The 25479-nt window shown below is 33.4% G+C and overlaps 1 protein-coding gene across 8 annotated transcripts in view; it reads right to left on the bottom strand.

The window, feature by feature from the left end:
- Positions 1-4297: 4297 nt before the first annotated feature.
- TTLL7 (tubulin tyrosine ligase like 7) overlaps positions 4298-25479 on the bottom strand; it is a 121508-nt gene continuing 100326 nt past the window's right edge. For 4 of the 8 annotated variants that reach the window (XM_037498139.1, XM_054690884.1, XM_054690888.1 and 1 more), the window contains 3 exons: positions 21780-21940; positions 15465-15638; positions 8169-8541 (listed from right to left, as the gene is read on the bottom strand). In XM_037498139.1, coding sequence (XP_037354036.1) covers positions 8421-8541; positions 15465-15638; positions 21780-21940 — 456 coding nt within the window. In that variant the 3' untranslated portion in view covers positions 8169-8420. Of the gene's footprint in view, positions 4622-6950; positions 7056-7403; positions 7519-8168; positions 8542-15464; positions 15639-21779; positions 21941-25479 lie in introns of those variants that run through there. The other 4 variants (XR_008550147.1, XR_008550146.1, XM_054690887.1 and 1 more) reach the window with 4 other exon arrangements.

The following is a 25479-nucleotide window of genomic DNA, read 5'->3' as shown; positions in this document are numbered from 1 at the left end:
GAATGATTTGCTTATTTTTAAAATCCCTTCCATTTCTGGGGCCTCCCTGGTGGTGCAAGGGGTTAAGCACCGTACTATGAAGCAATCGCAGCCTCTGCTGCACGAATTCTGTCCCTGGCGCGGCAGACCTCCCCCCTCTCGCCCACTGCTCCCCTCAGCAGTGTGTTTCAGTCAGTCTGCCTGTTCTGTTCCCTACTCTGTCTCTGATGAGTCCTTTCACCCCCTGCATCTCTAGCCTGAACCCCAGCTCTTGTATGCATGAATAAATAAATCTTTAAAAATAAAATAAAATCCCTTCCATTTCTGGGCCAAATTTTAGTTATCCTTTGTACTTTTTACATTATGATGTAGAACATTTACTGAAGAAAAATACCAATTTAAGTTAAAATGATATTAAGTTTTGATGATCTACCTATTTTTAGCCTAAGGACTAAGTGATTTTCTGAATTCACATTTTCATCATTTAAATGAAAATGAGGTAATCCCTGAAATAGTATTTCTTATAATGTACTAAGGTTTACACACCAGATTTCTCACATACACTGTGTCATATTTTTCATCTAAGTCATATATATATTATAAACATGCAGATATATCAACATGTTTACTAATAGCATATCACATGTTTAAAAATGAATTTTATTAGATATCTTGACCTTTTAAAGGGTAGCTTGTTCTACCACAAGCAACAGCTTATCTGTAGTAGAAGAGAGATTGACTAAATTTACATAGGTTTATGTAAATTTGAAGGTTTATTATATTTGAAAGTTTATGTCACAGATTATCAATTTAGTACTTAAAAATTTTATATTCACTTAGACTTGTGCATAGACAAGATTTGGAATTTACTTATCTCACTGTATGTTTCTGTTACTATATAAAATATTCTAAGTTGCTTTATTTAAAATTACAGAAATAGTGTCATTTCTACACCACGTTAAACATTACTTTTTTGAGATATAATTGACATCCAAAACATTTTTAAGTAAAAATTTCAGTATTTTTGTTAACTGTATAATATAGTGCAGTTTAGGTCACTAGTCAGTATATAACTCCCTAAATATACTGGCCAGTAAGTATATTTACTCTATTTTTTGAGATTAAGCTGACAATATTTCACAGGGGCAAAACAAAACTTTTTAAAGCATCCAAAGTGTCCAACATATTAAGAAAAATTTAGACACACAAAAAGTTGGCTCAATAAATTTTTTCTCTTACAGATAATACAACAAATATTTAATAAATTACAGCTTTGAAGGAAATTTCTTGGAGACAAAACAGGCCTTTACGTGTGTATACATGACACTTTGAGATGGTGAGAAGTGCTACTAACTACATTGTCATATAGCTCTTCTGCTGATGGGTGACATTAGATAGTCAAAACAGGCAAACTTGTACCAGCTAGACACAGTAATATCATTTCATAAATGTTTAGAGCACATTATTAAGCATTTTCCATTACTTTGCATGTCACAATATGTTGCAAATGTCTACCATTAAGGTTATTTATTGAGAGCCATCCTTCCTTGGTGAATCAACGCTATTGAAAGCTTGGTTCAAATACTCCTCTAGAAATGACCAAATTCTCAAGTGTTAAGTGCAAGTAAACTCTTACATTAGACTTTCCATGATTGTAATTATACCACCAGAGTATATCTGATAAATAATTGACTGCATAAATATCTTAATTACTTTATGAGGATGAATTGACTTAGTTTGCTATTTTCCAAAATCTGGGGGATGCACTGCAAGAGACATGACCATAAAAAAAATTTTTAGGGCCTAAGCATGATGTAGTCCCATGCTGGAGACTCAATGTACTTTGGATACTGAAGACTCTGAAAGGTCCTGAAAATAAAAGAAACACATTCCAACTTACACCCCATGTTTTCAAAATTTACCTCACCATGGTGATGGGTGTTGTGATCATATTCTATGTACACATGAATAATCATTAAAATTATTCCAAATTAAAGATTATTTTACTCTCTCCAAAAGAGCAAAATTTTTGCTCTAAGGTATGCTATTACGGTTTCTGACACTTTTAATTATTTCAGGGAGATTTTGTTTTATAAAGATTTTTAGTCATTAAGAAAGGGAGAAAATATTTGCATACTGTACATCTGACAAGGGACTGATATTGAAGATCTACAAAGAGCTTAAACAATGCAATGAAATAAACAAGCAATAAATGGGCAGAAAGGCAAACCATAGTTCTGAGGCTTATAGGAGGGCAGAGGGAGGGAGAAGAGTCAAACCAGGGGAGGGAAGAGCACAAGGGACTATGGTGATGGCTCATGGGTGTTGGGGTGGGAGAACTATGGGGACTATGCCTGAAGGGAGAAATCAAATACTATTTGGCCTCCCCAGTGGCGCAGCCTTTGAGCACTGGGTTGCTAAGCTGCCCACAGCCTCTGCGGCGCCAGTTCAATAACTGGCCACTGGGCGAAGGTCCCTCATGGCGCGCAGACCTCTCCTGCCGCCCGCTGCTCCCCTCAGCAGTGTACTTCGGTCCTTCTGCCTGCTCTGCTCTCTGCTCTGGCTCTGGTGATTTCTCTCACCCTCCCGTGCCTCTGACTGTACACAGTGCTTATATAAATAAATAAATCTTAAAAAAAAAAAATACTATTCAAAAGTTAAGAGAAAATAAATTTTAAGATTTTTCAGTCATTTAAATGATTGAAATTATATATAAATATGTGTAATTTATATAAATGTAATATGTATATAAATTCATATATTTATTATATGCAATTCTTACAAATTACATGTTAAAATAAGGAGATAAACTACCCATGTTGGCTTAATCTTTTTTTTTTAAAGATTTATTTATGCATACAAGAACTGGGGTACAGGCCAGAGGTGTGGGGGGTGAGAGGATTCACCAGAGACAGAGTGGAGAACAGAACAGGCAGACTGACTGAAATACACTGCTGAGGGGAGCAGCAGGTGAGACAGGAGAGGTCTGCGTCACCATGAGGGTTGCTCCTTGGCCAGCTAGGGATTGAACTCATGCTGCAGAGGCTGCAGATTGCTTCATAGTGCGGTGCTTAACCCTTTGCACCACTGGGGAGGCCCCTGTTGGCTTAATCTTTATCTCAAAAAAATCAAAAATCCAACCCTAAAGTTTTTCATAGAGTACTTAAATTTTATAAAAGTAATTTTTAAAATACATTTTTCAAAGTCAACATTTATACCATTTGGTTGCCAACTCCAAAAAATAAGGTATACATGCATTAAAATTCCGACTACATGATAGGATATTAATCAAAAGTACTTTTCTTTAAAGGAAAAATATTCTAATCTCTGTATATATTAACACCTTAAAGAATGGTGGTATGAATGGCAGTAAGACTAAGATATGCCTCTTATTGAGGCTAAGTTTTAACAATGATAAGTTCCTGAATAAAATGAGCTTCACACTTGAGATGCTGACATTATTCTAATTAGATTAGTAATACTGCTGTTATAATCCATGAAGCTAGAAAGATATAGAAATTTTAGAACAGTGTGCCTTCAGCTGAGAGAGGAGCTGACACCAATTTTGTTTACTCAACCTGACTTTAATGGCAGGTAAAGTTATCCCCACAGTGCTATTGCTGCCTGTACCGCAGAAGAAAATTACTATGAATATATTTCATCACCTGAAAGTTTAATTGAGAGTCTCTGCTACTACAAAAATCTGTGTGTGTGTGTGTGTGTGTGTGTGTGTGTGTGTGTGTGTGTAAAACAGAAATAACCATTTAATGACATACAGGAGCTTCCTACATTTTATTATAGCAACATATCTATGTAAGTGAAATAACTTCACCATACAGACATCACATGCTCAAGCATGACAATGCAATACTAATTGCACATTGTGTTGACATTTTAAGCATATTTTCTGTAACAACATTTGCATTTATATACAGGTAGTAAAGCACATGGGGATAATTTGAATCATGATTCATGTTAGCAAACATTTTCCTTTTAAGATTATCTTCAAACCCAGAATCTTTAGCAAATTGATTAATATTCAGTGTTGTAGCATATACAGTATTGTATGAACTGATTAGCTCACTACCAAGAACTGTCATTATCAACCCTGAAAGAAATATCAGCATGATTACTTTTGTAAGGTAAATCTTATTAATTGAAAAAATACTACTATATTGTATTTTTACCAATACTATTCAAATTAGTAGGTGGGGATATAATGAATGCTTAATGTAGCTCTTCTTAGATAATACAGCCCAGTTAGTGCTGAATGTGTCACCTAAATAGTTTTCCTTCAGTGTCCCACAGACCCATTTATGACAGGCAAAACATCAAAACAAAAGAGGCAGTAATCTCAAATTGTACATAATGTTTAATATGCCAGTTTTGGGGTACAAGACAGGTATCTGTAGCCATGTATCTTGGTTCCTTTGGATCCAGACAAGTGATGCTTTTTAGGCATAGAAACTTCAACCAGGTTCTTAAAAAATAATCTCAGGAAACAAACTGAACTTGATCCAATAATATATTTTTCTAAGTTTTATTGTTGCCGTTGCAAAATACAACACCAAAAAATGCAAGGAAAATCAGTATTCAAAAGGCAGGATTTCTCTTTTCATGACTGTCCATTCAGAGGTCAAAACTTCAAAGGAACATAAAATTTAAAAAAAAAGAAGAGAACAGATAAAGCAATATAAGGAATGAAATTTATCATGAATATAGTTCCAATTTTTAAATTTATTTATATATGACATTAGCACAAATATTCAGATAACTAACTCTTAAAAAGCTAAATTTCTCAAGTTGAAGAAAAAAAAACAATTTTCAATAATCATCATGGCACAGGAACACAACTAACTGTATATACACCTTTTATTGTTTAATGCTTAAAACCAAGCAAAATAGACTCAAAATGTAAATTATCATTACAGAACAGAAAAGGAAGGTATTTTGTCACCCTTCTCAAAACATTTACTATTGTTTTTAAAGAATATTCACTTAAGAATGAATACATGCTTTACAGAAAATGAAATATGCAGCTATCAATTTTTTGTTAGCTTTTGAAAAGGTCAGGTACTGTGTATGTTTAAGTTTTAAAGAGAATGTTTCTAATGGAATGGCTTTGCATTCTTAAGAAAAAAGCATTTGGATTACTTTATATTAAAACACTAAAATTTTAAATTAATAACAAAATTCTACAATCACACTTTTCATACTGAAAAAGAATTCAAATGCTATTCTTTTTTCTTGATGTTCACAACCACTATCATCTAGCTGTGTATAAATATTAGATGAAATGAAGGTTGGGTTTATTTGTGGTTTTGTTTTTTATATTTTGCTTGAGTTTGGTTAATTTTAATTTTAGGGAGGAGGAAGTAGGTTTTTGTGCATTTATATCTCAATTCAACATATGAAAAAATCTGTATAGATCTTTGCAGCTTAAAAATAACCAGTGACATTCAATTACTCAGCTTCTACACAGAGACACTGTTGTTATATTCATATTTGATCCAGTTTTAACTTTGAATACAGACAACAAATGAAATATAGTAAAATAAAATTTGTTACTAGTAGAAAAATAGTATGGCTCACAGTTCCCTTTAACTGGTTACATTGAGCAGAGATGGTAACTAACCTGCAGTCAGTGTTGCATTGTTAAAGTTAAAACTAACTCTAATTTCAAACTATATTCATAGATGATGATTTAAAATTAAAAGACTGTTTACATAACTCTGGAAATCATATGCAGCTCTGGAAAGCATTCTAATTTTAGATTTGCAGAATGAGTAGGGATTTTTTTTTTTTTAATAATAGAATGAAACTATTGCCTTCATTGTAAATAAACCAAATTCCCTATTAAAACTCCTGGTCAGATTCAACAGCTTCTGGAGCTTTTTAGATAAAGTTCTTTTCTCTCCTAGAATAGAGTTGTGTGTCAGACCCATACTATCACTTATATTCATATGCTTTAACCTAATACATAAAAAAAAATTATAGCAAATAATACTAAGGAATGTTTTATAGCTCTGAAACATTTCTATGGCCTCTACAGACTTCCATGGTTTATTACTTTATCTTCTTTCTTAGTTTCTCATTAGGGAATAAGTAGTATAGTAACCGTCATCCACAGACAGCATAACAGGTTAATACATATAAACAGTGAGCACATGGCTTTTATACACAACTTCCTCATATCTAAGTAGATCAATATAAACAGGAAAGTGTGGGCAATAAAATTCTAGTGCTCAAAAAAGTAAAACTTAAGTTGCATTCTAAATTTCTAAATGAAATCTGTTTACCAATTACTTGAGAAGTTTCATACATTTAATTTTCCTGGTTTTTTTTTCCCCCAAAATTTTGTGGGTTTTTTCCTCCTAGGGGAAGAATAGCTCCTCCCCATATTGGACATTTATCTTTATTTAAAAAAATTTTTTTTCACTCTTGTACAACTGAGGACAGAAGTTACAAAGCACCCACTCCATCAAATTAAGTAATCATTTATGATTTAAGTGAAAGCAAGTAAGCAACCAACAAACCAGCTGATGTCACATACATACTAGACACTTGTAGTTGAGTCACATTCATGCGGAAAGCATGAATTTATAAGAAAAATGACCCAAGAAACTCCATGAGGGGGTCTAACTGTTGATCACTTTTATAATGATTTGGTAATTCCCAAGTTTTGTTTTATATATTCCATGGAATCTATAACATATTTAAGAATTCACAAAATGGAGTCAAACATTTTGAGGTACACTGAAATTCCCTTCTTCCTGATATATTTACCATCTTTCCACAAAACTAATAACAATTTCCTCACTGAGCTATATCCAGCAAGGAGAAGTATCTACTAGAATATAGATTTAAGCAGTCATAAAGAGTCAAGTAGCTAGCAATAATTTAAGGAAGAACCAATTTTAGCCTAACATATCCTCAGAATATGCTTTAAATGCAAAATATATCTAACTTACAACTTTGGGTTGCCAATTATCCAGCTTGTGAATTAAACCAGTCCAATTTGCCTTTCTCAGTTTTCCTTCTGTTTTGGGGCCATTTCTTGATTTACTGGAAAAAAACTTTAAGGATAGTAAAAGGAGGTAAAATATTCATGAATTGTGCAAACATTTGGCATCTATAAGAAATTAAAATTGCTAGGGCAAGTTTAAATAAGCTTCTAAAAGGTGAACATTGCAATTTCTAAGGATTACCATGTCAATGATAGTGGTCTTAACATTTTTATGGAAAACTTAAAGCTCACTCATTGGTTTTGAAATAGTAAGTAAGAAAAGGAAGTAAACTGCTATGAAATTTATACATAATAACTTTGGACAGGAAAAAAACTTCAATTAAAATACTATTTTGATTTTTTTTTAATTCTCAAGGGTACAATGATGACTAATAATATCTAGTAATCAGAATCTTACATTTTTAATAATTTAATTATCCATGGTGCAATAATATGAAGCTCTGTATTAGACTTTGCAAAGAAAATTCGTCACAACATTGGAGACTTGTAAAATAAGTGTGATTCATTATCCTGTAAAACAGAAATGAGTTTAAAATGCCAGCTCTTCTACTTTTGAAGAACAGAAGAAAGTGTATCTGACTAAATGTACCCACTGGAGATATGCTTTCCAAATAAAAGTGAGTGGTACATGATACAAACATCACATAAAAAGACTTTGTCATTACCATCATTTTCTGTTCCTTTATGTGACTCTCAATGAATAATGAGTGAAAGCTAGTTTACATTTACTTTTAACACACTGGATTGTCTTCCATTTTAGATCATAAGATGATCTTACTGGATCCCTACAGGAAATGTACATTATCACAGGTAACTACATTTCCACACAGAAGGATAAAAATGTTGGAGAAATCAGCTTGGAATTTTTATAGTACGTTACAGTGTGCTATAGTAATGATAAACCTGTTTTATACTTAACCCTATTATCAAGTAACACCAAGCTTCTAACTTTTTTTTTAATTTTAAATAGCTACTGTGTATAAGAGAATTGATAAGATATTATACTATGAATGCTTTTCAATTCAAAAGACATCTAGAAAATAATTTAACACTGTAATGGGATCTTTAAGATCAATTTTGTTTTATATACTCTGCAGCAAAAATAATATTTCTAGTAGGAAGGAATTAATTGTAAACCTAGCAAATTCTAAACATTCACTTATTTGTGTAAACAAATTTAACATGGTCTATTACATGTCCAGAAAGGTTAAATCTCTATCCAGTTTTCTGCTCATTTTTCATTCATATATTATAATAAATATATGTTATTTGAATGCATGTGTGTATATAGTTTCACACACATTTATGCCATATATACATAAAATAGCACTTAATGGTTGCTTTCTTTGCATGTTTAAATTGGGGGGAAATGAAATGCTATTATGCATAACCCATGGTGATCTTCCCTTCTGTTTCACAACTGGCCATATCGAGATGTAAACAAAACACTGGGGCGATTTATTCCGGTTGAATTGTATTTCAAGTTGTAGGATGGTGTTCTTATGAAGATGTGTGCACTTCCTGATAGCCAATACCTAAAAATTAGAGTTAAAAAATTAGACTTTTACAAACAAATTATGCTCCCATTAAAGGATTATATGGTTAAAATTTATATATCTTATGTAAGAAATGATATTGTAATAGACAATGCAATCCACATAAGAGCAGCCATTGTTCTACACTGAGGCACGGAGAAGGGGAGAGGGTCATAGAGCCTCACCCAAAGAGTTGAATATAGATACGATATATGATCTTAGCATTCCAGGAAATCCCCATAAAGAGCTAATACACTCAAATTTTATAAACTGTTTATGAGGCTCATATTAATTTGGAATTTATCATCTCTATAAATAATGCATGGAACAAGTTGAATATTTATTTAAAACATATAATAGGAGAGTTTGGCCAAATTAACAATAATTATTTGTTCAAGGAGGATGAAGCCATTGAGTATAACTTGATAAAATTTCATTGATGTACTATGACTGTAGATAATCTGAAAAAAAAAGCTATCATTCTTAAGTTATAATTTTTATATTCTTTTACTGCACCTTGCCTATGATTAAATAGCAAAAAACAATCACGAATAAAGGTTGCATCAACCCTTGCAGAAAATATATTTCAGAATGAATTTTCCAGATATTAGAAGTACAACATAGTGCATCTACCATATATTATTATAACATCCCCATCAAGATTTATAGGTAGCACCCTGAAAGCAAACATTAATATTTTGTAGTGAATTGTGTGGACATGAATAATAAATTGGATTAAAGACTGTATATTTCATGTCAATTCAGGTGAGATTTGCTAATAAAAAGGTTTCTTTTGTTTTGTTTTCAAGCTTTGGGAATTAGGATTGCAATCAGAGATATACCATATAATCTGTTTTTCTTTGGGAAACTTTGATTTCCATCAGCCCAGTGTATGTCTAGTAAGAACTTCTCAAGGAAATCCACAAGAATAAATGCAAATAAACATCAGTATTAAAAGTTTAAGTCCTAGAAATGATGAAGATTAGTTATTAAGTCAGGACAAAGGTACCTACAAGGGATTCCCAAGAGCACAAGTAGCAATAGATTTGTAATTACAGCTGTCCTGAAGAAATAAACAGTAACACAGCCTCAAATCATTTATTTTTTCATCTGAGGTTAGAGTATTTCAACAAAAGTATGAAGAAATTGATGGCTAGGTTAGTACAATTAGTTACCTAGTCAATATTAGCAGTGATAACTGCTATACTTTAAGTTAATGAAAAATTATATAGCTGTGTTAAATGAATTTTATAGAATATTATAATTTATTATGCTCAAACTACATGCAATATTCAGATTAAAATGGGGAATAGTGAGTACTATTCATAAACATCATTTCTTCATGAATTATCTGATATCTTCTAAATCTATTACATAATACCACAAACTATAAATAATTGCTCTAATAATTAAGCTAATAGAGCAGTAAACTAATATACAACAAACCAAATTAAATCAAAATTGCACAATAGATGCTGAATAATGAAACAATTGATTCCTCACATCACAGATTATCTAATTTATTAACATCACATGAGTAGCTTGTATGGATTAATTACTATGTCAAGAGCTAGTGAAATCATGCTTAATCTGGTATTTCTACCATGAAAAGGCCACCCTTCTTATTTAAAAGGCTGTAAAAAAAAAGGTGTTTGATCAAAACTCACTATTTTGTATTAGTTGAAAGTTATTTTATCTTTTATTGAAAACATATTCTGATAACATTGATAGTATCGCAGCAGACAGTAATTTCTACCAACTTTCTTTTGAAGAATTTCCAAGCAAAGATTACTATTGACTTTACAGTAACATTAGCATATCTTTGAGTTAAAGATCTCCACTTCATACATGAAAAAAATAAAAGCACAAATTCTAGGTTACAGTTAACTTAAACTCTATTTTATTTAACACTATTTAATATTTAAATAGTATTTTCTATGTACCCAGCACCATTATCGCTGCTTTACAAATATTAACTAATTTAGTTTCCATAACAACTCTATATAGTAGAAATTATTGTAGGCTCCATTTTATACCCTTTCCAGATACACACAAGGATTAATTGCTTTGCCCATGGTCACACTGCTAGTAAGTGACAGAGCTGGGATCCAAACTCATGGGACCTGTCTAACTCCAGAATCAGTGCTCCTACCAGCTAACCTATAATCTTATTTCTGTATCTGAATCTCAATTTTAAAACTAACAGAAGCAATGAAGATAGAAAAAAAATAAACATCCAAAAACTTAAATGTTAATAGAAGTAGATTTTTGAGACTAGAAAAGAAAAAGAGGTTCACTATGTGCCCAAAAAAAAAGCACATGAAATCACATTGGAAGAAACACTTGGGTTCCCTAAAGCAAGTGGTGTGCAATATTTTAAAGCATTACAGGGACCACAATGGATTATTGGCTTTAATATCTCCATTAATATGTTTTGGGAGAATTCACACTAGCTGGACATCAAAGATTATTTTTTGAAATGTTCTTTGCAATGAAGTTAAATAAAGGAAACTTGATTTTTTAGCAGGAAAAATATCTCTAGAAAGTGGATTTATAGCCTTTGTCTAAAGAGTATGTTTAAAGGTCTAACTTGTAGCTAAGGTGGAGGTAGGAGGAATACTTCAGGGTTCATATTCACTTTACACACATATCCTCACTCCTCATCTCTGAGACTAGGTGGGAACATCTTCGCATATCCATTATAAAGACATAAAACACGCACTGCCTAAATCCTCCTTGTAGAATTGCCTGGTTTGTCATGTACTGACTAAACATTGACAATGGAGGATTTCAAGACTGGGAGGGGGCCTCCCTGGTGGCGCAAGGGTTAAGCCACAGCCTGTGAAGCTGTCTGCAGCCACTGCAGCACAAGTTTGATTCCCAGCTGGACAGGGAGCTACCCATATGGCACAGCAGATCTCTCCTGACTTGCCTGCTGCTCCCCTCAGCAGTGTAATTCGGTCAATCTGCCTGTTCTGCTCCCCACACTATCTCTGGTGAATCCTCTCACACACACCCCCCCACACAAACACCTCTGGCCTGTACCCCAGCTCTTGTATGCATAATAAATAAATCTTTAAAAAAAAAAAGACTGGGAGGGAATTAACCTTGAAAACAGGTATTATACCCATCTTCTAAGATACTCCTGAACTAAGACCAGGACCCCTGAACTCCATCCCACCCCCTCCCAGAATGAACGCAAGCATCTTAATTTGGCAAACACAAGGTAACTAAAGCTCATCACTGTATCTGCCCTGTTTTATTTTTCTTTTTATTGTGACTACATATATATAAATGAAGCAGATGTTTCATCACCTTACATGTGATTTTACAAAAACAATCTTTTCAATTAGCCTTTTAATATCACTTTCATTATGATTTACTATTTCATCTCTAAAATGCATATTACATGAAACATACTAGTTTTATCATTTTTAGCTGCAAGATTCAGTGCATTAAATACATTCACAATGGTTGTGTAACCATCACAACTATCTAGCTCCAGAGCTTTTTCATCCCAATAGATACTCTATCTATTAGACGATAAATCCTCATTTCCTCCTCCTCCTAGTCTTGGTAACCTCTATTCTACTTTCTGGCTCTATGAATGTGTGGCTGCCTTATACAAAGTAGAATCACACTATGTTTGTTCTTTTGTGTCTCACTTCTTTAACTTAGCACATTTCAAAGTTTATTCATGTTCCAGCATGTGTTTCAATGTCTCAATATCCTCACTGACACTATTTTGCATTTTTAATAATAGTCATATATAATAGTTATAGTTATATAATACATTGTAGTAGTATTATAAAACTATAGTAGTCATAACTACTGTAGTAGTTATACAATACATTGTCCTATGGTTTTAACTTTGATTTGGGGGATGGTGAAGCCCTCCTTTCAAGTCCTAGCTCTGCCACATGCTAGCTACGAGGACTGGGATAAGCTGCTTAACCTCTTTCAGCCTCAGTTTTCTCATCTGTGAAGAGTTTGGTGGTTTTTGTCATGCCTGGTTCATGGAGTGTGGAGTCAAACAGCACACATGGGTGAAATACTATCATTTATGTGCTATGAACATCCTCCTTACTAGCAAGACCATCCCTTTTCTGATAAGGTTCACTTAACCTAACATCAAAATGGAACCAAGTGTTTAACTTTTTAAATGTAAAAAACTTTTTAATAGTATAGTACACATTTGTAAAGTACATAAAACAAAATGTCCATTTTAATAAATATTATAGAGTAATGACTTGTAATAACTACTGCCCAGATTAAATAACATTTACTTATACGAACATTCCTAGCACCCCAGAGTCTGTGTTATAGCACATTCCCTCTCCATAGAGTTATCTACTATCCTGATTTTCATGATAATTATTTCCTCGTTTTTCATCCAAATACACATTCTATAAACACCATAATTTTGCCTGTTTTTATTTTAAAATAAATGGGATGAAGTATGTCTTCTTTTATGACTGCTTCTTTTGTTCAACTTTACATAAGACTCATCCATGTTGCTATGGTATGTGCAATCTGTTCACTCACAATGCTGTATAATAAATCCATGTGCAAATATTAAAACATATTTTACCCTTTCTTCCATGAATAGACATTTGCATTATTTCCAATTTTTAGCTATTACAAATAAAAAATGCTGCTATGATCATTCTAATAATGGTCTTCACAAGTACACACATTTCTGTATTTCTCATATTTCTGAGAATTTACTGGGAGTGTTGTAGATTATCTTATGAAAAGTACAGACTTGCATGCAATTCCAAATTATTTTTAAAAGGCACCAATTTTCACTATCATCAGCAGGAGAGCTCCAATTACTGTAAGTTTACATCAACCTTTGGTATGCATCAATGGGGATGTTGTATTTCTATGGTTTTGTGGTTCCCTGAATATTAGCTTAAACACTTTTGCAAATATCTGTTGGTTTTTAAAAAAAATTGTGAAGGGATTCTTAAATACCTTCCCCATTTTTCTACAGTTTTGTTTTCCTTAGAAATTTTTAGGGGTTCTTATATAATCTATATAACAATCATTTATATCTTAAAAAGGTTGCAAATACCTTCTTTCATTCTGTGGCTTGCATTTTCACCATTTATCTGGATCTTCTGATGAACATATGTTCTTAATTTTAAGATATGAAATTCATCTTTCTATTTATAATTTTCACAGTTTGGTCCTATTTTTATAAGCTTTGAATACCTCAAAGTCATGAAAATATTTTCCTATATTCTATTTTGAAAATTTTAGTTTTTCCTTTCACATCTATATACTCAACTCATTGGAAATGATTTTTATATATGGTATGGATAAAGTCAAGCTTCTCTTTTCATATTATTTGGAAACCTAATTGTCACAGTACCATTTGTTTAAACAAACCTCTGTATCCCCTCTTTGACATAAATCAAATATACCACCTTTTTTAATCACAAATCAAGTATGCCTGGGCCTTTTTGTGATTTTTCTGAATGATTCCATTTATGTCTCTTTCTCTTTTACTTTTGGTAACATTACATTGTTTTAAACTAACTGAGCTTTATTATAACTCTTAGTACATTGTAGTTAATAAATTCTACATTACATTGTTCTACTTCAAGAGTGCCATATCTATTCTTAGTCCTCTCTTTTCTGTAAAATGTCAAAACAAGTCAAAGACTGGTCAAAGACTGCACCTCAAAAAAACTTTTGTTGGGATTTGTAATAGGATTATATTGATTTTATAGCTGTATTTGAGAAAAAAAAGATTGATATTAATTCCAATGAATAAAGTATATCTTTCCAATATTTTATATTTTCTCATATTTATTACTTTTATTCTACTATAGAATTAGTTATTTTTGATGCTATAAAAATGGCTAAAATTTCATGCTCAAGCTATTTGTTGCTGATACAGAAAAATGCCATAGATTTATTATTTTAAATATTAATGGATAACTTTACCCCTACCATTTCTGTGGTCAACTTCTGTTCACAGGAGAGTTAAAATAGGTTAAAGGTACAACAATATAGTAACCGAATCCAAGACAAAGAAAGATTAAAAATACATCTCTCAATACATTGTATAAAAAAATTCCAAATCATTCTGCTGTCATGTTATTTTTATAGAAAGTTAGCTCTATTATGCTCCCTATGCATTTTTTAACAAACATGATTTGCTAGCTAATCCAAGCTATCATGGATTCATTTTCCTCACAGTCAATTCAACTGTACATTGAACCCTATCATCTTTTGACTATCACTTCATTTTTCAAAGTCATGGTTTACTTTCTTCTTATCATGAGTAGTATTACAACTTACATATACTAAAAGAAAGTAACACTCATCTTTAATTTTAATAGGAACTATGATTATCTTGGAAAATGCTAATATGTGTTTATTGTTTGTTCTTTGTATTCATGCAGCTTAAAAACAATATTACACTTCATGGTTTTGGAAAATTACCGATTTTAGCTGGTCAACATTTATGAAACTTCAAATTTTGAATTAAACTTAATAAAATTCACCTCCCACAGATTTGGTGATGGAGTAGTGGAGGCATACTAAATAATAACATCTTCTCAACTATATTAAGCTGAAGGATAAATACTGAAATATCCCTATCCAGAAAAACGTTAAATATATAACTACACTTAGATGTTCTTATCTATGGAAGCAAAAATATTTAAACTGAATAATCTCATTTTCACATGGGTTATTTCTGTTACCTTCAGGTTTGTGATTGCTCTACTCGTTTGGTCCTTTAAAGGTAAAGATTATGCAAATTAGAAGTATTATGTAGGTAACAGCATGTATGAATTTTCAGTCTACAGATTTTTCTCCAGCCATATAAATAAATTTCCATTGCAATTTCAAACTGCATTGTGGCAATACTTTACATAAGATTCAAACTAGGGAATATAAATAAGTACCTGGAATTACCCCAATCCAGACCAATGCTTGAGAAAGATCCTCTTGTTTCAGTTGTGTATTTGTAAACCATTAGCAGGCACTGTTTACAAAGCTCCACCAGGCGCTGGCAACATTGAAGCTGCAAAGGAGTCATCAACTCTGGGTTTTTACTGAAAATACTCTCCCAAGAGGATCTGTTGGCATGGAAACAGACATGATCTCACGTGGCTGTTAAAAAAGACAACTAGTTATATCACTTACTTAGCAACAAACCAATAAGGAAAAGCAAAAATGGTCTCACATATTTAAAGGGACTAGAGATGGTTGAGAAGTATACAATAAATATTCAGAAGTTATTCTTTATACTATCAAAACACAACACAGACTATTTGTGTGCTATTTGTCTTTAAAGACATCACTGCCACCAACTCTGGGTGAGTAACAGGATTGTTTTTTAACACCTTAAAAATTATGTTACTCTATATTAAAGTATTCATAAAATGCTGAACTAATTTCTCAAAAGTTAATTATCCTAAGAATTTTTAGGTAGGTCACTAGAAAGCTGTATCAACATATATTAACAATGATCCCACAAAAGAATTTAAAAACTGTTATTCCTTAATTTGTGACCTCTCTGCCATAGAAAAATTTACATTAATCCCTGGATTAGGATCACCCCCTTGAAAACACTTTCAAAAGTAATTATGTGTCCATGTTATTCTTAGACCACAGATTCTATATCCTAGAAGTAATGTTATCACAAGTACTGCCCACTGACATTGTAGTAGAGCCCTCTCTCCTTTAGCACACACAGCTTATTCCAAACCAGGAGTGGAGCTGATAAACCTCAGTTATGTGTGTGTCATAGCACACAATTCTGAAGTTAACTGTCATAGTCCAAATCAAGAAACACCTCACTAGAACTGAGAGAGAGAGAGAGACAGAGAGAGAGAGAGAGAGAGACAGAGAGAGAGAGAGAGAGAGAGAGAGAGAGAGAGAGAGAGAGAGAGAAACTTACTGCCTTAGTACAAATAAAACTAAGTCTCAAGGGGAAAGTTTGGTTCAAGATTTGGTAAATGGTTCAAGTCTCATTTTACACAAACCAATTTGCTTAACCCTTAGAGAGAAAAAGAGTACATTTTCGGAAAGAAAAAAAAAACATTAAGGAAAATATTTTTCTCAAGAAATGTACTTCCCATTGGGAAATTCAAGACTCCATTTTCAATCTTCTGTAGATATTTGAGATCTTTGGAATTTTAAAAAATGCTCTAGAAACTCAGAAAGGTATTTTTTAGTTGAAAGGCTACTGTTTATTTTTTCAGGAGAAACACAGTCTCAAAAAGACAGAATGATTAAAGTGAATGACAGGCTTTATTAAAGGGTATAAAATTAAAATAAATGGACAGAAAGGAATAACTTTACTTCCATGTTCTGAGATGTTCAGAACTAAATATAATACTGTACTTACAATTAACAAAGGAGTAAGTCACTTTCACTGAAAAACAGCAATGTATTTAAATTAACTCTAAAAATAAAATTTAATTTTTAATCAACTGTAAGAAAAACTAGATGATATATATGTTTATCAAAATATATAACTAACATTTTATTAGATCAAGAAAAACAATGGAAATTATCATTTAATTAGGGAATATTTTATAATGTCTTAATCAAATGTTAATGAAATTCATCTATCTAAGCCCAGAGAAATTTTCACATAAATTTAAATACAGAAAATCCTCCCTTCTCAATTTGAATAATTATATTTTTGATCCTGTGCAGCCATTTGACTATGTCCATTATCAGATCATTCATATCATAGTAAATTTTCTTTTCCTGACTTGGAGTATAGAGGTAAGAAAAGAATGAATAAGAAGGAAGAAAGAAAAAAAACGTTTCTTCCGTAACACCGTAATTTGAGGTAACAATCTGAATAAAATGTGACTTATGTGACTTATACTATGAGTACCTTTAGATTATTATCTTAGTCCCCCCCCCTAAATATCTAAAAGAATTATACAAATCAAGGTCCTTCACCCATTTCTTGGTATATGTTCATCATCGCTGGCCAAAGACCACATCTACTCTATTAATCCACCTTTAAGTGTCAGCACACCAAAATCCCTCATAAAGAAAAAAGTACATGACAGTATTTGTTTCATGGGCATTTGACCACTGATGTCCCCTATGCACAATGGAAACCAATCCTCCAAACTTAGTATATTAGAATTACATCCCATACTCCTACATACCAGTGGATTAGCAGAGTGGGTGTGAAATGACTCTAATACCACAGTATCTTAATTTTTATTATTAACAAAGTATTTTATGAAGATGAAAGGATATATAATTTAAAATATCAGTGCCTTTTATCAAAAAAAAATCCAGGATGTTATTTGCCTGCTTTCTAAATATAAATTCCAAGGAAATGGGAGGGAACAAACTTAATGAAAGAGGTGAAGGACCTGTACAATGAGGACTATAAGACATTGTTAAAAGAAATACAAGAAAATACAAAGAAATGGAAAGATAGTCCTTGCTCGGAGATTTAAAGGATTAACATCACTAAAATGCCATCTTACCCAAAGCAATACACAGATTCAGTACAATCCATACCAAAGTTTTAATGCCATTCTTCAAAGAAATAGAACAAACATTACTGAAATTCATAGGGGACTAGAAAAGACCTCAAACAGCCAAAGCAATCTTGAGAAAAAAGGGGAAGATTTAAGGTAGCACCCTCCCAAGTTTCCAATTACACTACAAAGCTGTAATACTGGAACAAAAACAGATGCAAACCAATGGAATAGAATTGAGAGTCCAGAAATAAACCCAGATTTAAATGAGCAGTTAATCTATGACAAAGGAGCGAAGAGTATATACTGGAGAATGGAAAGTTTCGTCATAGATTTGAGGCCACCAGTCAGGGAGAGGGAGTATAGAGAGCAAAGTATAGAGGGGGCACAATATACTATTGTAGAGGGCTATGGGTGCCTTGGAGATGGGTGTGATGTGGCAACATATACCTAAAGGCTGTGAGCCTATACCTCTAAATGATACACAATGTTGTACACCAATGTTACCTCAAGACAGTCCTTCCATAACAAACTTCCACATGAAAATACTTTTGAGAAAGGGTTCAAACCAGATTCTCTTACATATCAGTGGTTTACATATTGAGAGGAGTAAGGGCTTTGCCAAAAAATACATCCCTTCTCCACATGACCCCCCATTTTACCTGTCAAACTCCTCTTTGCTTTACATGGCAACCTTCTATTCATTTTCCCACAAGTCTCAACTGAAATATTACTTCCTTTGGCCATCTTTCCTGAACTCTCACAGTTTGAGTCCCATAGTTTTGAGTCCCCTATGTCCCCAGTAAAACATGGTGGATAATTTTATTCATGAAAACTCCAATAGCTCAACCCCTGGAGAGAACACACTCAGAACTCAAGATATCATAACACTCCCTGGAGACTGTATGTGATAAAAAGGGTCACTGAGCAAGGGCTGTGGCAGCCTGGATGATGGTATTTCCTATTTGCTGAAGAGTGAAACCCTTGGGCCAATTCTAGGGAAAACTACCACAAAAATTTACATTCTCATGGATGTTTCTGACGTGGGCAAGGAACAATTTATTTTGTTTTATTACTGAAGTGTTGAAAGGCAGAGCCAAGAATCAAAGTGACCCAGAGTTATTTGGATTATATTTTTCCAATATTTTATTTATACCTCACTACAAAAGACTGCTATACCTTTCATTAAAATCTTTCCATTAGAACCGAACTAAGAGTAGATTTTTACCTTGCCTGCCGGTTCATTAGAGCAAAGGTTTAGAGAGTATATATTAATTAGACATAATTCAAAGGATAAGAGGTGAACTATTTTGGATAAGAGGTAGAACTATTTTGGATCCAAACTTATCTTCAAACATACTATGTGACTTCATTAGATTGAGGATGCCTACGAAATTCATTTGCAAAGCTGCAACATAAACTCTGGTGTTAAACTCATATCTAAACACCACTAAGTTTTTCAAGAAATGGAAAAAAAGTTGAGTTTTTATTGGACTTAACACTACTCCTGCTCAACTGGCCCAAAAACAATGGGCTGGGGATTTGGCTAATGATACGGGATGAGCAGTAATGTGGGCTTGGCAACCACTGGCAATGTTGCTTTGAGGTGAGTCAGTAAAGCAGAGGTAACAGCTTGTACTCTCTGACCCGGGGTTTAACGGAAGGCTCACTCAATATAAAAACTTTTAGGTAAGTTATATATTCTCTTCATGCTTCAGTTACCTCATCTGTACAATGAAAATAATGCTAGTGGTTTTCTCAAAATATTATAGTGGTGGTTGTAAGAATATTTAATATATAAAATAATGTCAGGCACTTAGTAAGTCTTCAGCATTTGTTGTATACTATCATTGGGGATAGTATTGGGGGAGCATGTACCAGAAACAAGAAGAAAGGATTCTGAATGAAGTTAGAATATACATCAAAATTGTTCAGGGAAGAGGAAATCTACAGTCAAAGAAGAACCACTTTATGGAAATCTTTATAGTCTGAAAATGGAGATTACCTATGCACACAAAGCCACCAGCACCAACTCAGTATCAGATAATCTCACAGCCTTCCATACAGGAGAATGGCTAGGATTCACACACAGCACTCCAACCAATGGGTCATCAAATGGAGAAAAAATATTCTGAGTTCAGACTGGGGGAACTTCTACAGAGAGCCACCAACTAATTAAGCAGTGTAGAGTACAGTTCAAATGTTTCACTGATGTCTCTATAAAAAGCTTATCGCCAAGGGCCTCCCTGGTGGCACAGGCAGTTGAGCGCAATGCTATGAAGCTGTCCGCAGCCTCTGCAGTGCCGGTTCGATCCCTGCCGGCCTCGGAGCAACCCGCATGGCCAGCAGACCTTTCCTGTCTTGCCCGCTGCTCCCCTCAGCAGTGTATTTGTCAGTCTGCCTGTTCTGTTCCCCACTCTGTCTCTAGTGAATCCTCTTACCCTCTCGTGCATCTGGCCTATACCCTGGTTCTTGTATAAATAAAATAAATCTTAAAAAAAAAAGTTTATCGCCAAAATGATTCACAGATTTCATCCCAATTTGGAGTATCTTGGGAATCCTACCTGTTTGGTGAATGGCAGTTGAGGAAAATTACAGTGGTGAGAACAAGTCTGCAAATTGTAAAGATGACTCTGTATACTATGACTAGCATATTTAAATGGAGAACATTCAGAGATCATTTCAGACTAGAATAGTCTGTTAAGATTTGACAAGAGGGGCCTCCCCCGTGGTGCAGCGGTTGCCAGTTCAATCCCCGGCCACCGGGCAAGGGTCCCCACATGGCACGCAGACCTCTCCTGCTGCCCGCTGCTCCCCTCAGCAGTGTACTTCGGTCCTTCTGCCTGTTCTGTTCCTTGTTCTGGCTCTGGTGAATTCTCTCACCCTCCCGCCCTTCTGACTGTACCCAGTGCTTGTATAAATAAAATAAATAAGTCTTTAAATAAAAGAAAAAAGATTTGACGAGAGAAATGGGTAGTCAGAATTTTTACACAGGATCTTAAGATATTTGAAAAATAATGAGTTTGGTTTTCTGAACAAAAAACAGAGTTTCTTGAACAGAGTTCAAGTAGGAAAGCAGTGAGAGAGAAAACGAGAGAAATGAAAAATCAGCACACTGAAATCTTGTGTCTAGACTTTCATGAATAATGGAAATCACTACACAATTTAGGAAATGATCTTCACAGGATAGATAAGGGAAACAAAAATTGGAGGAAAAAAATGCCTAGAAATCTATCAATTTCACCCTGTTCTTCTACCAAAAAGATTCTTCTAATCTGAAATCCTGTATGGCTGGTAGAATAACAACAGGATTAAAGAAAGTTCAGATGGGAAGTCATTTCAGAATAAAAGGTAGGTATGAAGTTTGGTTTTAGATATTTTGAGGCTACAATGGCCATGAGTCATAAGAACTTTGGCAGGATTGGAATTCCAGAGAAAGAGCAGGAATATGGCCATAATTTTTAAGGTTGCTATATTAAGGCCACAGCAGAAGAACCTCATAGTTGAGACTTTTCACTAACACAAACTATCTTCTCTCCACCTAATTCAAATTAGTTAGGTGGTGTTGTACTCACATTAATCAATCTCATCTAAATCACCTTAACTGCTATAAATTATAGTTGACTAACTAAAAATTATTAGTTAAATATCCGTATTTTAAGAGATCACTAAAGAAATTCAACTATTCTGTTGGGCTACCTCTACAAATAGATATTTGATATTAAAAATGACAATAACAAAAGTTGACTTGAAACTTACCCTGAATCACAGAAACAGTTCCACAGTCCTTGGCCATGATTCCAGAGTAAGTGATTGAAAATTCGGTTGAAAATCCGACATAAATATAACTGCTCTACATCAGGTACCTTCCAGATACGTGGAAGAACTGTACGAACACTTGTTTTTACTATGTCCAAAATCTAGTGGAAAAAACAGAATATTTAAAAATCTAGGTGTGTGTCTACAATTCAAATGAATACATATAATTCAAAGATGAAATGGCACATACTCACTGAACAACAATACAAAATAAAAAGTTCAGAAATAAATTCATGTACCTATGAAACTCTGGTACATGATACAGTTGGTAAGTCAGACTACTTAAATTAGAAGAGACTAAATTTGGATTTTACATTAAATTTGAAGTTAATCAATAGGGCCTCCCTGGTGGCACAAGGGGTTAAACACTATAAAGCAATCCACAGCTTCTGCAGTACCAATTTGATCCCCAGCATGCCAGGGAGCAACCCACACGGCACAGCAGACCTCTCCTGTCTCCCCCACTGCTCCCCTCAGCAGTGTATTTCAGGTCAGTCTCCCTGTTCTGTTCCCTACTCTGTCTCTGGTGAATCCTCTCACCCCCCACATCTCTGGCCTGTACCCCAGCTCTTATATGCATAAATAAATAAATCTTTAAAAAAAATAAAATTAAACAATAAATGGAGATTTAAAAATAGCAACCTCAAAACATATACATCTAATAAAATGTTTAGTATCAGGAATATATAATGGTATTCTATGATAGTCTGTTACTATGAACACCAACAGTTTAATAGGAAAAAATGGATAAAAATACATGAACAGATATTTCACAAGAGGAAATAAATGTGCCAAAAAAACAAAGAATAAAACAAGACTATAAGAAGATATCATTTCATGTTCATTTAATTTACAAAATGGAAAGTGACAATACCAAGTGCTGGAGAGAGGGGGATGTACTTATAGGGTCTCTTATACATTGATGGTGGGAGTAAAAATTGGTTCAGTCAATCTGGGGAAGAACTTAGTATTATCTCCTAAAGTTGAAAATTCACATACTCCTTGACTCTGACTTTATTTCTAAAAAAAAAAAAAAAACTCTCTTATAAGCTAAAACTAAGAGGCATGTACAAGAATGTTCATAGCAGCTGTTCACAATTGTAAATAGCTTTAACAACCTAACTAACTCCCCAACAAATGGAAGAGTTATAACATACTATTATATAGTAGTTAAAATAAATGAAATATAACAACACAGAGCATCTAGTAATATAATGAATTAGAAAAATACTTCACAGAGATTATTTCAGTAAGTAACCCTTTTAATTAGAAATAAGAGCAAGTAAATTTTAAAAAGACATATAAGAAATACATATAGATTTAATAAGAATATAAAAAGAAAGAAGGCAAGGAACTGGTGAACCCTGAATTCAAGAAAATGGCTAAGTGAAATATGGGGAACCAGAGGGATGGAGAGGAGTCATTTGTTTAGATACCTGATTATTGCAAAGGTCCTAGCTTTTACATTAGGTGTTGGGATCACAAATGGTATAATAATCTTTAAAATGTTAACTAAGTAAATTAAGTACAAATTAATTAATGAAAAGCCAGTCATTTTACAGACCAATAATTAGATTACTATAAAACATATGACTATAATTGCACTAATTCTAGGCAACAGAAATCCTACAGGTTCTAAATAATTTGTAAACCCCAAAAAGCTACTTTGTCTAATTCATGAGTATTTAATATTTACAAAATACAGGTATTTCTAATGAACCTCTTTTCTATAAATATCAACAAATACAGGTTTTATAACTTCAGTTCACCATGATAGATTTTTCATATTTAACTTTATTTATCCAAGATGAGTATGAAAAAGAGCAATGAAGAGAGATTTTTCAAGCATAAAGGCTGAGTGGAGGATATGGTTTCTCCAAATAGTCACAAATGAATAGAGGGCTGGGATCAGCTAAAAAAAATACTGTTCCTTTTTTAAAAAAGCTATAATTAAAGAAGTGATACTAGTCATGTCTAATCAAGACAAATTTAGAATAAACACCTGTATAAATATCAATTTAGTAAGAAACTGTCAAAATAAATTTTATTTGTGGGAGAATGTCTAGTTATCGATGAATTAAGTAAGTGGTATCATTCCTTTCCTTTCTGATCCAGTTTCTTTTGCTGTGAAGTGAGAACAGTAAAGCAAATCCTACAGCAGGTCACAGGTGTGTAGATTCAAGGAGAAGAGAGTGAGAAAGAGAATGCAATCTGTAATAAAGTAACGTGTGAAAAAAAATTATCCTGGGAAAGCTCATTACTACACATGATGAATGCTTAATTATAAAGAAGGATTTAAAAAAATACTTTAGTATGAATTATTCACAATATTACTGATATAATATGCATATCAGACATTAACTCACACCTTTTATTTTTTATAACTTTCATTTAAGCTACTAGTTTAAACTCTTTTTTAAAGTAAAAAGCTGTACTCATGGCTGATGTGATACAAGAATCAACATTGGCAGTAAATAATAAATTTAAATAATTTCTCAATTTTCTTTTCTACTTTCTGAGTATTAGTAATAATGAGTCAAAAATCATAATGTAGGAAATATTTAAAAGAAGCCAAGATAATCCATAAATTGGTCTCAAGATTAAATAAAAGTTCTATATAATAAATGAAATTTAAAAATGTTAATGACACTGGGAATTTTAATATGACTTTATTTTCATATTCAATTATTACATAATTATTCAACTTTCAAGTGATAAAGCATTTGAGATTATGGCTTATTTATAATTTTCTTCTTGAATGCACTGCCTGGTAAACTACGTACTATGTATAAGAACTAAAGAGAAGAACCACCAAACAGGTATTGTTGTCTGCTCTATGTACTTAAAGACTCCCTTAGTCATTGCTCTATATACATTTTATTTTTAATGTAGAGGGAATTTAAAAGCATGATGTCTAATGTCCAAGCCCACACATGACTAAAAGCAGCAAATTTCAGCAAGCAGCCAGTGAGTTAGAGGTGAGGAATGTTTTTGTTCCATTCCTAACGTCCCTCCAACAGGGAAATGGATAAATCTTCAGACCTCTTGAGCCCCATCAAGCATCTCTACAAGAGGAGCAATATACCAGATTGGAGAGATGGCATGGTCTGGACAACCCAAAAACTTGCTACTTTTTTCCAGAGCATCCCACTGGGAAAATATATTCTTCTGTGATACTACTTGCCTTCAATTTTAAAGGAGCTTCCCCAGGGAAGCCGACTCTAGTCCTGAGGAGAGGAATGGTTAGGGAGACCTGTAATTTGGAGGGCAGGAGGAGGACAAACCAAGTGAGCAAGAATCCAAATCCCTCATCTCTCCTTTGAGCCTTCCACTTAGTTCCTTCCTCTCTGCCTGAAACTGTATCTGTTCACCTGGTGGACTTACATACCCTATCTTTAAGATCTTCAGGGAGACCCTTCCTTACCTGTCACCAAACTATTGCATGAGCTTCCCTAAGGTCCATTTGTCCCCCTAATAATATTTGTCTCACTTTATTTAATTTTCTGTCCAATTACTAGAGACTGTTGTTACCTACATAAAGGGAGGAATCATGTGCATCTTGGTGGTAAATTTATCATGTCACCAAGGCTCAAAACAGAACTAGCTCCTAGTAGGTGCTTACCTGAGTGACACTGTTCCT

This window comes from Talpa occidentalis, unplaced genomic scaffold (genome assembly GCF_014898055.3).
Source record: "Talpa occidentalis isolate TD23 unplaced genomic scaffold, MPIMG_talOcc4v2.1 talOcc4.9, whole genome shotgun sequence".
Classification (NCBI taxonomy): domain Eukaryota; kingdom Metazoa; phylum Chordata; class Mammalia; order Eulipotyphla; family Talpidae; genus Talpa; species Talpa occidentalis.
Note: the sequence above shows the minus strand (reverse complement) of the source record. Positions and strands in the feature narration are given on the sequence as shown.